Source organism: Hyperolius riggenbachi, chromosome 1, assembly GCF_040937935.1.
Source record: "Hyperolius riggenbachi isolate aHypRig1 chromosome 1, aHypRig1.pri, whole genome shotgun sequence".
Lineage (NCBI taxonomy): Eukaryota > Metazoa > Chordata > Amphibia > Anura > Hyperoliidae > Hyperolius > Hyperolius riggenbachi.
The window spans coordinates 266,047,623-266,060,447 of NC_090646.1; the positions used below are offsets into that span (position 1 = coordinate 266,047,623).

Here is a 12,825-nt window from a genome sequence, read left to right on the forward strand (position 1 = left end):
TGAAGTATATCTGAAAACTTGTACCCAAGAGGCTAAAACACAGCCTGGGGTATTTATGGGAAGCCTTGTTTGTTCCAATCGCTCTGCTGCTGCCTGGGAGATCTGTCTACATTAACTTTTCTGTTATCGCTCTCTTATCACCTCTTCAAAGCAGGCGGTATTCCCTGTGCCATTACCGCCTGCTCTAATCTTTATGAATTGACATTTGCTGACATGTGTTGAGTTAATCACCGCATAAGGTGGTAATTTACCTCACTACTCTGGAATTTCAGCTTTTCATGTGGTAACAGCTTTTATGAATTGACATTTTGCAAGTGCTCTGTTAAGTGTTGGCCCTCACACTACTTTAAAGATGGTAAAATTGATCAGTGATTTGTCAATCAAAATTGCATGTGTATGCACCTTAAGCTTAGCACTTTTCAATACATTTTTTTTAATCAGTCAAATAACTGACTCCTTATTTTCATGTCCATTTTTATGTGGAATTGACAATAATTCTTACCGTATATTCCGGCGTATAAGACGACTGGGCGTATTAGACGACCCCCCAACTTTTCCAGTTAAAATATAGAGTTTGGGATATACGCGCCATATAAGACTATCCTCCTCTTCCAACGCACACCAAATAAAAATTTTAAAAACATCATGTACTGGTGCTATGTATGAACAAATAGTGGTGCTGTACTGTATGTGGTACCCAGTATATAACAGTATTTGGCGATTGACTGGTTGAATTGGTTAATTCTCCCTCTCCCTAAATGGATTGGTCAGCTCTCCTTTTCTACCTGTTTATCAGAGCGTTATGGAAGAATAGATTGCGCTGTCCACATAAAACACGCCTCTTTCCCCCTTCTTGTCCCCCCTTGTATCCCATTTACCTCCTTTTTTGCCTCTCAGATCTCGCACATGTGCGCCTGCGCCACTTTACTACATTCCTCAGCAGCGAGATCTGAGAGGCGGTAACAGGATAGGCCGTATCACCTGGCATCAATGACACCCGGAGGATAAGACAACCCCTGACTTTTCAGAACATTTTCAAGGGCTAAAAAGTAGTCTTAAATGCCACAATATACAGTATTTAAAATGTAAAATGTTCTGCCTTATTTTATTTATTTATTGTATTTATAAAGCGCCAACATATTACGCAGCGCTGAACATTAATTTAGGTTACAGACAATATTTAGGGGTGACATACAGCAATATGACAATACAGGAATAATAGAAAACCAGATCACACGGCACAGTATGAGTGCTAGGTAATGCTTAGTCATTGGATTGAGCATGTAGATTAGGCAAGTTAGGTTCACTCAGATGCATAGCATGGGTTCACAGTAATGGAGGTGCATGATCAGGTAGGACACAAAAGGAGGAGGACCCTGCCCATAGGCTTACAATCTAGAGGGAGAGATAAGGGCACGAACGGTAGGGGACCAGAGTTCAGCTGTAGGTTTAAAGCACTTGTGAGGGGTAGTAGGCCAGAGTGAAAAGGTGAGTTTTGAGGGCTTTCTTGAAGATGTTGAAGGAGGGGGCTGCCCTAATGGATGGAGGTAGGGAGTTCCATAGTGTTGGAGCAGCTCTTGAGAAGTCCTGGAGGCGTGCATGGGACTGGGTGATGCGGGGGGCGGTTAGGCGAAGTTCATTGGAAGAGTGGAGTGAGCGGCTAGGTGTGTACCTCTGAGTAAGATCGGAAATGTAGGTTGGACAAGTTTTGTGGACAGATTTGTAGGTCAGACACAGTATCTTGAATTTGATTCTGGACTGGATAGGAAGCCAGTGGAGGGATTCTAGGAGGGGATCTGCCGTGGTGGAGCGATGGGAACAGTGGATAATTCTGGCTGCCGCATTCATGATAGACTGCAGTGGGGCTGTTCGGGTCATAGGGAGACCAGACAGCAGGGCATTGCAGTAGTCAAGGCGGGAAATTATGAGGGCATGGATGAGGAGTTTGATGGTGGCAGAGGTCAGGAAAGGGCGAATCTTACAGATGTTACGAAGGTGGAAGTTGCAGGACTTTGTGAGGTTTTGGATGTGGGAAGTGAAGGAGAGTGCGGAGTCCAGGGTGACACCCAGACAACGGGCTTGAGAGGTAGGGCGAATGGTAGTGTGGTTAACAGTGACATGCACATCTGGGAGGTTCGTGGATGGCCGGGGTGGGAAGATCATAAATTCGGTTTTGTCTAGATTTAGTTTCAGGAACCTAGCGGACATCCAGGAGGAGATGGCTGATAGGCAGGAGGAGACCTTGTCCATGGTAGTGGTGGATATGTCAGGGGTGTGGAGGTAGATCTGGGTGTCATCTGCATACAGATGATAGTTAAAACCCATGGAGGAGATAACCTTGCCAATGAAGGATGTGTATAGCGTGAACAGTAGGGGGCCAAGGACCGAACCTTGGGGGACTCCCACCGGGAGGTGGTTGGGGGTGGACGAGGACTCATTGAAGGCGGTCATGAAGGAGCGGTTGGAGAGGTAGGATGAAAGCCAGGACAGGGCGAGATCGTGAATGCCCAAGGACTGGAGGGACTGGAGGAGTAGGGGATGATCTACTGTGTCAAAAGCTGCTGAAAGGTCAAGGAGGAGGAGAATGGAGTATTTACCTTCAGCTTTAGCTAAGGCAAGGTCATTGACCACTTTGGTGAGAGCAGTTTCGGTTGAGTGGGCAGGCCGAAATCCAGATTGCAGTGGGTCTAGGAGTGAGTTGGCATTGAGGTACTGGGTCAGGCGTTTGTGAACCAGACGCTCCAGGAGTTTTGAGGCAAAGGGGAGGAGGGAGATAGGACGGTAGTTAGAGGGTAGCGAGGAGTCGAGGGAGGGTTTCTTGAGCAGGGGTAGTACAGTGGCCTGCTTGAAGTCTGAGGGGAAGGTGCCTGTGGATAGGGAGAGGTTGAACAGGGTAGTGAGGACTGGGGCCAATTCCGTGAAGTGAGGCTGGAGTAAATCAGAAGGGATGGGGTCAAGGGGCGAAGTAGTGGTATGGGAAGTCTGCAGTAGGTGCTGTAAGTCTTATTGTGTGCAATACGATTTGTTATATGGAATCAGATCTTTAGGCATAACTTCTGATATGTTATTATAAATAATGTTTTCCCATTTGCAGGTAAGAGGGGTGCATTGACAAAAGTGCAACCATGAACATGGTGAAGAGGATAATGGGCCGGCCTCGGCAGGAGGAGTGCAGCCCACAGGACAATGCACTGGGCCTGATGCATCTGAGGCGGCTCTTCACTGAGCTTTGTCATCCTGCTCGTCACATGACTCAAAAGGAACAGGAAGAGAAACTTTACATGATGCTGCCTGTTTTTAACAGAGTAGGTTGACATTGCTATTAATAATAGATTGTGTGCATGTTTCTCAAATGGTCAGTCCATTCATGTCTTAATCTGGAAGGATGAAACTCTTGACAGTTTACTAATATACATCCTTTGGCTCTAGCTCTAACCATCTCTGCATAGCGTTATGGCTTGTTTAGGACACACCAAAGTTTCCTTTGGCAGCAGGGAATCTGGAAAGCAGCACCACACATTACTTGCGTGTTTTCCACATACAGTGAAGCATACAGTCAATGAATACTAAAACTAAAGTCACCAAACTGGCTAGAGGGCTGAGTTTTAATAGGCTTAATGAATATCTGTGTAGGGAGTATGCAATGGAGAAGTCTTCCATTTATGGTCTGATTTTTGAAAACTTCTAAATTTTTCCATGTCCTGTTTTAGTTATTTTGGAATTTGCATTTGTTCTCATATTTTCTTTTGTCTTCAGGTGTTTGGAAGTGCACCTCCTAGTACAATGACTGAGAAATTCTCAGACCTTCTGCAGTTTACAACGCAAGTGTCACGCCTGATGGTGACTGAGATACGAAGGAGAGCATCTAATAAGTCCACAGGTTTGTTTCTTAAGAATTTTTGCATGTTTGTGTGTGTGAACATTTCAGATGTTAATATATTTATGAATTTTAATTTATATAACACACATGAGCTCTATGGGACAGTTTCAGTTTCTTCCCTGCTGTAAATTATTTCCTGGTTCTAGACTGTGGCTGAGTGTAAAAAGCGATTTAGCAGATATTTAAATCTGTTATGGGAAGCATCCATCCACTTGATTTAAAGTGGTTTGTTCCAGCGGTAGAGTGAAATTCATAGTTGTTTACCTGAAAATGGATTTTACGGACCCTTGATAGTTTACTGCATGATATTTCCTTACCTGAAGCAGTTCATTAGTCTCCCTCCCTCATTAGCCTCCCTGTCCTAGATCAAAATTAAACTATGGAAATATATCCACCATATTTTTAGCACCTTTGTTCACTAGAGTTTCTAAGGCTACGTTCAGTGTTCAGTTATGTTGCGTCATAACGGAGCTTTTTTAACTGAAAATACTGCACAGCAATGAAAAGTCAATGTGACAGTGCATGCGGTGCGATGTGCGTCAATGGGGTACGTAAAAATGCAGATCCTGCTCTGCGTTTTATGAAAATTATGCGTTGACGCATTCAATGTTAGTCTATGGTAACGCTTACATGTTTGAATTTTTGGGCTGCGTCGCACTACGTTATAGCCATTGCACATGCGCGCATCTGCTTTTCAAAAGGCGGGGCTTTATACTCTCAAACGTGCGACACAAATGTCGCACATCTATGATGCAATTTTGATTGTTATGTCTCCGTTACATCGCATGCTACTGCAACACATTACTTGCTACTTTGCGTTTTAACTGCGTTATGAATTGTGAACGTAGCCCAAAGGTGCATTTTTTTACGACTGGATTCCCAGTAGACCATTGCATAATGCCCGCGTTATAAGTGTGAACTGCAATGGAGACTGGGCATATACTTTAATACAAAACCAGCATGTAGGGAGTTAGATTAACGCAACCAGTTACAACGCAGTACTGGGAACAACCCCATAGAATTCTATGGGCATTAAGCTGACCTGCAGAATTATTCTGCAATGCAACTAAGCACCGTGAACTAACTTTCTCTTATTGCTAAAAATCACATCTTTTAGTTTATCATACTTTACCAGCTGTGCAACTAGGGAGAGGTGAAGGTATTGTGATAGAATGATTTAGTACTCATTATTCATCCTGCTCTGGAAGTGAGTCTGGTTGATAGTTATTTGTAACCTAGACAACCTTCCCTTTTCCTTCGTTTTATGCAGGGTATAAGCTACAGTGGGCCTGAAACACTGAGGTTCACAGTCTTGAGAATAATGGCAAACTTAAGTGATTTAGAAAAACAAAAGTTTGCTTTCTTAAAACAGAAAGAATTTGCAATAATTCAGGTTGGAGTGAGCTTGAGATGTCTCCCAGTGCATCACTGCTGAATATATGCAAATTAACCAGCAAATGAAGCCTTCATTTTTTTAAGTGTCTATAAGAAGCCAAAAAGTGCTCAACTCTCATCTAAATTGGGGATTAAGGCAAGAACTACAAAAAGGTACAAATGTAGGCACTGGGACTACATTTTTGGAACAATTTCAGGCTGTCCTGAATTTTTATCCCAAAAGGCTCACACTACAGGTGAATGAACAGTGCAGCAGCTGCACAAATGCTAGCTCACTAACTGTTAAGCAATTATCTAGTTGGTTAGCTATAATCTAGATGAGGGTTACACATATTTGACAAGCACCAGTCATTTTATTATTTTTTTGGTTTCTGTAAATACAAACTTTGTTGACTGGATCACTCAAGTTCTCTTTTGTTCTTCAGCTATTCCAAATGTCATTTTTGATTTTATAGTAGTGGAAATTATTGTGAAACTGGCTACAGTAGCAACTGTTCCTTATTAACCGCTTATTATTGATGATGAAATGGGTACAGTATTTGTTTTAACCTTCGACCTTTTGTTGCAGAGGCTGCCAGTCGAGCCATTGTCCAGTTCCTAGAGGTCAATCAGAGTGAAGAGACCAGCAGAGGGTGGATGCTTCTGACTGTAATTAATCTGTTGGCCTCCTCTGGGCAGGTATGTTTTACTGGTTTTAATTGTCATAAAATTCTTCATAACTTATTAACTCATTTAACCAACTCATTTGAAACAAAATGATTTTATGAAGCTCTAACATAAATACAGTTAAAGGTAAATTACAAGACAGATAAAACTTTCTATAGTTGGCTGTAAAAAATTAAGATTTTATCTTCAGAACAGTGTATGTCCCTTCTAAATGGTGAGGGGTATCCATTTGTATAATTTCTAAATTAATTTACCAGAGAAAGTGGTATGTATATTAGATCAGTGTTAAGGGGCCCATACACTCAGCCAATTTTCTGGCCGACCGATCGATCCCGATCGATTGATCGATTGAAAATCGGTTGGCCAATCGACCGATCGATGGCCGATTTCGATCGATTTCGATGGATTTCCATCGAACTGGCAGGGTGGAAAATTTAGGTCGATCTGATGAGATTGCTTATCAGTTTGCATTGGCCTTAATGGAAATCTGATGGCAAAAAAATGCCATCAGATCGAATTTCAATAGATTTCAAACTGAAATCTATTGGAATTCTATCCTGGTAAAAAATGTTCTAAAAACGCATCAGATAGATCATCAGATGCATTTCTTATCTATCTGCTGCCAATCTGACGAGTGTATGGGCACCTTTATTATTGTCAGTAAGAAGAAGGTAGGGTTGACCCCATTAATGTGCTGACTGGAGTAATCTTTATACTTACTACCTCTTGTGGTTTTTTTTTTTGTTCTTTTGTTTTGTTTTTTCATTTTAAATGTCAGCTCCTTAAACCGAGAATGTGTGTTCACCTTTTTGCTGCCTGTCCTCTTCCTGCCTCATTAGCTTTTCACGGGTCCCTGGGGAAGTGCTCTGAGTGATTTCCTCTTTGTTTTAACAAGTTCAACTGAAACAGCAAAGATATCCATATAGTAGCACATTTATGTAGTGCATTATTGTATTTATACATTGCAGATTATTTTTGGTTATTGATCATAAATTGTGCTTTCCTTTGTACAGTAGAGGACGATTTTCCCATTTTGGTCTACTTCTCCACAACATTCTTCTAAGTTTTCTTTTTTTGTAGCGATCACTGGACAGTGGTGTGGCAAATTGTAAAATTGTTCACCCCTGGTAGCAGTAGCTTCTTCTTCTTGTTCTACTACTATTTTTTTAAATCAATAAATGGTTTATTGAACAAAATGTATAGAAAATTTACAGCAAGTAGTTAAACATAGACACAACATTGTGTACATTTGTGTAACTTTGCTAACACCATAATTGTAAATGCATCTACTGCACAATGACAATCAAATTGTTAAATGTATCTTATCAAACTCTATGCATCTGAGACAGTTAACCTTAAACAATATGTTTTTAAAAACAACTGTTGGCTTCAGATACCACATCAAAATAAAGCAACAAACACTAGTATATGCAATTTACCATTCACGACTTTGTGACCCAACTGACTTCTGATTACCATGCATAGTTACAAGAGGACAAAACCCCCCTCCTCTGTGGTGCTCCCTCACATACATACAGAGCCGGGACAAGGTTCTCCAGCACCCAAGGCTAAGACACCAAAGTGCGCCCCTCCATCCCTCCCACCCCAGCCGTCATGCACTGATTACTATTAGACTAAGAGACGTACCAGGGCCCCAACACCTTAATCTCTAGGTGTCTGGCCTGTAGTCGCTGCCATGTACCCCCTTTTTTTCTTATTTCTCTCTGCTTCAAAAACAATATGGGAATGCTAGCTGAGTGAGTTGTGCGCCCCCTCCTACTCTGCGCCCTGAGGCTGGAGCCTTTCTCGCCTCTGCCTAGCCCTGCATATGAACATACATACATACATACATACATACATACATACATACATATGAGTAAAATTCTGCATATACTCCCTGGTAGCTACTTCACCTCCTCTGTAATGTCTCCTGGCTCGGTCATTCCCTTTTTGTGGAGACCATAGCACCCCAAACAAATTCAGGCCTTCCAGTTGCTTAAGTTGTTACTTAGGTTATGTAAACATGTGGCATCTCTGCAGTTTCCAGGGGTTCTGATGTCTCGAATTCAGGGCAGCTTGCTGCAATGGCAGACCTCCATATCACTACTCCACATTACCTGCACATCGAGCTACTGATGAATTGGAATGCACTCTGTTACAAGGCATAGGCAGAGTGGTTCAGACATCAAACATTGGATGTATCATTCGGCAAATATACGGTCTACTAAAGAATGATCATTTACAGCTGTATTGTACGTTTTTGGGTGGGCATTAATTGATAGTTTTTAGGGTTCATAGATCTTTAATGCCTTTCTGAAATTAGCTTAAGTTAATTATTGTATGATATGCTTTAAGTTGAATCGGTAGTATTTGCTTTTAATTTGAGATGATCAAAATGTCTGTTTTTTACTGTGCTTTTGTTTCCAACTAGAAAACCGTGGACTGCATGACAACAATGTCAGTGCCTTCCACCCTAATTAAATGCCTGTACCTATTTTTTGACCTCCCACACGTGCCTGAGGTACCTGGAGGAGCAGAAAATGAATTGCCCCTGACAGAGCGCAGAGCTTTGCTTCAGAAAGTCTTTGTACAGGTAACATTTCTTTTCATTTAGTAATTAAGTATCCATTTTGAATGGTCTTGGTTTTCTGTGCAATACTTTCAAGGGTCTGCACTAAGCTGTGTATATTAAAGAGACTCTGAAGTCTCAAAAAAAACCAGTTTTTATTTCAGATTTTTGTTGAATATTAATGTGCCACCTAAACCGCAGCATACCCATGGCTGAATACTCACTATAATCTCCTGAAATCCCCCATGGAAGATTTTGGCAGCGCTTCTGTGTAGAGGCAGAGCTTTGGGCTGTTGCTCTGCCTCTACTCGTGTCCATCTGCGCTGATCACCGCCTCTCCCTGCCCCCGTCCTCTTTCACTGAGAGGGGCGGAGGAAAGGCGGTAATCAGCACAGATGGACGCGAATGGAGGCAGAGCAACAGCCCAAAGCTCTGCCTCCATAGGGCAGCAAAATCCACGACCAAGAAAATCGTGGTTTGTTGCCCATGGATTTCAGGGGTTTATAGTAAGTATTCAGCCGCGGGTATGCGGTGGTTTAGGTGGCACATTAATATTTAACAGCAATCTGAAATAAAAACTGGGTTTTTTTTTTAGACTTCAGAGTCTCTTTAAATACAAACTAAACACAGGGACTGACTTTACTAGGGGCCATCTAGAAATCTCCCTCAGTAGAGATATCATGATCCAGTTTGGATAAATGGGGATTTAGGTGAACTACATGATTTTAATTATATACACATTCTCTCACAATCTCACAATTTATGCTTGCAAAAAATAAATAAATCTTAAAACCTTTTGATGTTGCATGTATATAGCGATCTACTCCAAGATCTTGTAAGCAAACAGGATTGAAGGCTGCGCAGCTGAAAGATTTACTCGAAGGTGGCCACACGCCATACATTTTTTTTAAAAATATTTTGTCCATTCAAGAATTGCAATCAATTTTCTGATTATTTTTTTTTATATAAGAATAATAATCTTATTTTTTTCTACGCATATTGTTCTGCACACTATTTACGTTCAAATTCGGGAAAAATGTGTTTTTTTCAAACAGCACAGTGTAACTGCAAATAATGTTGGCAGGAAAAGTTTGTTCCCTGTAAATAGCACTGTCAGTATTTTAGTTAGTGGTCCTTCTTTTTATGGTATCTTTTAGGAGCCTTACTGGTACTACCAATCATTGATGTTTGATTTATTCCTTACATTACTAAAAGACTTAGATATGTCTGCAAATTCCAGGAAGCATATCAATAAAACTAAAGTATAGTCTCTAAATCACCTTTTAAATCTCTTGCTGTATTTTATACATACATTTGGCAGTGTTGTCTCCCTAGACTTTAATTTGTCCTTTGTTTTTTTTTTCTTTTTTTACCTGGGTCTTTCCCCAGCTGGACAACAAAATAAACCTGAATATATAAAGTCAGCGCAGGTCTATAGTAATACAGCTTTCATCATTTTTTGGTATACAGGATCTTCGAACAAAAGGGTAAAGAAGTAAGGCTTACCAGATTCCAACAACCCACATTATAAGGTTGTAAACGAGTTTGATAGGTGGTCCGCAGAACTTTCAAATGGTGTCGTTTCACCAGCGATGTTGCACACTACAGATTCCTCCGGAATATAGTAGATATCCTGAGATCGCAGAGACTCACCAAAGGGGAGTCCAGTAGGATAGTGACATGAAGGAGATGTACGGCACATCTAAGTGTAAACCGTCTTTATTACATAACAAGTAAAACAATTAAAAACAAGGATAAAGGAAAACTCACATACGGGGCCCGTGCACTGGGAACCCCGAAAAAGTAGCGCGCATAAAATGGTCAATAGAAGACCTCAAATAAAATGGTGCCGCCTGTCGCCTTCCCTATATATATTAGGGAAGGCGACAGGCGGCACCATTTTATTTGAGGTCTTCTATTGACCATTTTATGCGCGCTACTTTTTCGGGGTTCCCAGTGCACGGGCCCCGTATGTGAGTTTTCCTTTATCCTTGTTTTTAATTGTTTTACTTGTTATGTAATAAAGACGGTTTACACTTAGATGTGCCGTACATCTCTTTCATGTCACTATCCTACTGGACTCCCCTTTGGTGAGTCTCTGCGATCTCAGGATATCTACTATATTCCGGAGGAATCTGTAGTGTGCAACATCGCTGGTGAAACGACACCATTTGAAAGTTCTGCGGACCACCTATCAAACTCGTTTACAACCTTATAATGTGGGTTGTTGGAATCTGGTAAGCCTTGCTTCTTTACCCTTTTGTTCGAAGATCCTGTATACCAAAAAATGATGAAAGCTGTATTACTATAGACCTGTGCTGACTTTATATATTCATTGCTTGTGTGGACTTTTGGACATTGTCCTTCTCGGCTGCGGTCGCCTTCTGCCTTGGCGCTGACACTTGTTGTTTATTTTTAACAAAATAAACCTGCTCTGGAAATCCATATGTATTCATCATTCTTAATGTGTGTAAGATGTATTTTGACTTGGTCTAGATGCATGTCAGCTTTACAGAACTGTCTATATGAAAATTTTGTTTTTTCAAAACCTTTTTATTGAACCATAGAAGGGAAGTATTGTTGTCAAATTTTGGACAATGTTCTTGTGCAAAAGGTATTAATTAAAAAGCACAACAGCGTGACAAGTTTTGAGATGTTGTGCCAGTAATTTTGTGTTTCAAAGTGAAATAACGTTTAATGACTGCAATGCACCATGTAATCATGGTTTCAAGTATACCATAGAGCTATGTATGGCATGTATACTTTTTTTTTTTTTTTATATATACATGGGCAGCATGGTGGCGTAGTGGATGGCACTTGCAGTGCTTTCTCCCTGGTTCCAATCCAAGCCAGGTATCCAAGCCACTATCTGCACAGACTTTTTATATGTTCTCCGCGTGTTTCCTCCAACATCCCAAAACATACATATACGTTAAATTGGCTTCCTTCTAAATATTTGGCCCTAGACTGTGATGGACATATGACTATGGTAGTGGGCCCCTCTGAGGGACAGTTAAGTAACAAGACTATGTGCGCTGTACAGCACTGTGGAAGATGTCGGCGCTATATTAATACTAAATAATATACTTTTTCAAGTAGCCTCCCACTGTTGGTTGCTGAATCTTTAAAAACACTTCTGTGTACACTTATGCCGTTTGCTGAAGGTAGATTCTCCTTGCCTTAGTTGATCATTTGTTTTCGTCTCCAATGAAAATCTAGTGTCAGTACACCTGCCCCCTAATGTCATTTAGAGATTCACAGCACTGGATCACTAGACAACCATCATGAATAGCTCTTATTGTTTTGTGCCTCCTGTTCATACACATAGATCTGTGATTCAGAATAATAATGTAACTTTTAATAACATAAATACTGTATTCACTATTTAGACTCCTAAGTTTCCCTTTCATTTACTATGCAGTTTTAATGTCCGATTGTAAAATTATTCCTCCCACAACGCTACCATGGATAAGTACATCCTGAAGACATCTAAGTGCAGTTTTATTAGTGTGTATTTATAATCTGTTTGTCTTGGATCTGTAAAGCTAAAATGAAAAGCAAAGTTGTTTTGGGCTTTAGGTGGACATCTAAGCAGGGCTGTGGAGTCGGTACAAAATTCCACCGACTCCGACTCCTCAGTTTAGGATTCCACCGACTCCGACTCCTCGTCATGTAAGAGTGCAGGTGAATGAGGCGATTCTTCCTCTATTACACATTCTTCATGCACAATCTGAACCAGGTTTATGGGTGATAGACAACACCTCTGTGTTCAATGTGCACAACATTCTCAGTGGATTCCATGCAGCTCTGTGGGGAGTGCATATGTAGAGTATAGTACTACTGTGTAACAAAGTAAACCTGAGACAGATGAAATTAAAGTTTTATACATACCTGGGGCTTCCTCCAGCCCCCTTCAGGCTAATCAGTCACTCGCTGTCCTCCTCCGCCACCTGGATATTCTGCTATGGGTCCAGGTACTTGAGCCAATCTGGTGTAGTGCGCATGCACACACTCTGCCGCCGGGAGCATACTACACCTGCGCAGCACTATTGCGCAGGTGCAGAATGCTCCTGGCTGTAGGAGTGACACGTGGCCGGACTGCGCTGACTGGCTGAATTACCGGGACTCGTAGTAGAAGATCCAGGTGGTGGAGGAGGGCAGCAAGGGACTGGTTGGCCTGAAGGGGGCTGGAGGAAGCCCCAGGTATGTATAAAACTTTTATTTTCATCCATCTCAAGTACCCTTTAATTCTTAGTCACCAAACCAAATTTTAACAACCTATCAAATTATTTGATTTTATGAGCAAAGAGAGCAT

General features: G+C 41.3%; 1 protein-coding gene across 5 annotated transcripts in view; it reads left to right on the forward strand.

Annotated features, from left to right (window-relative positions):
- Positions 1-12,825, forward strand: part of WDFY3 (WD repeat and FYVE domain containing 3) — a 352,404-nt gene that overhangs the window by 113,766 nt on the left and 225,813 nt on the right. For all 5 annotated transcript variants that reach the window (XM_068233510.1, XM_068233509.1, XM_068233512.1 and 2 more), the window contains 4 exons: positions 3,095-3,305; positions 3,757-3,880; positions 5,844-5,953; positions 8,373-8,534. In XM_068233510.1, the coding sequence (XP_068089611.1) occupies positions 3,126-3,305; positions 3,757-3,880; positions 5,844-5,953; positions 8,373-8,534 (576 nt within the window). In that variant the 5' untranslated portion in view covers positions 3,095-3,125. The remainder of the gene's footprint in view (positions 1-3,094; positions 3,306-3,756; positions 3,881-5,843; positions 5,954-8,372; positions 8,535-12,825) is intronic.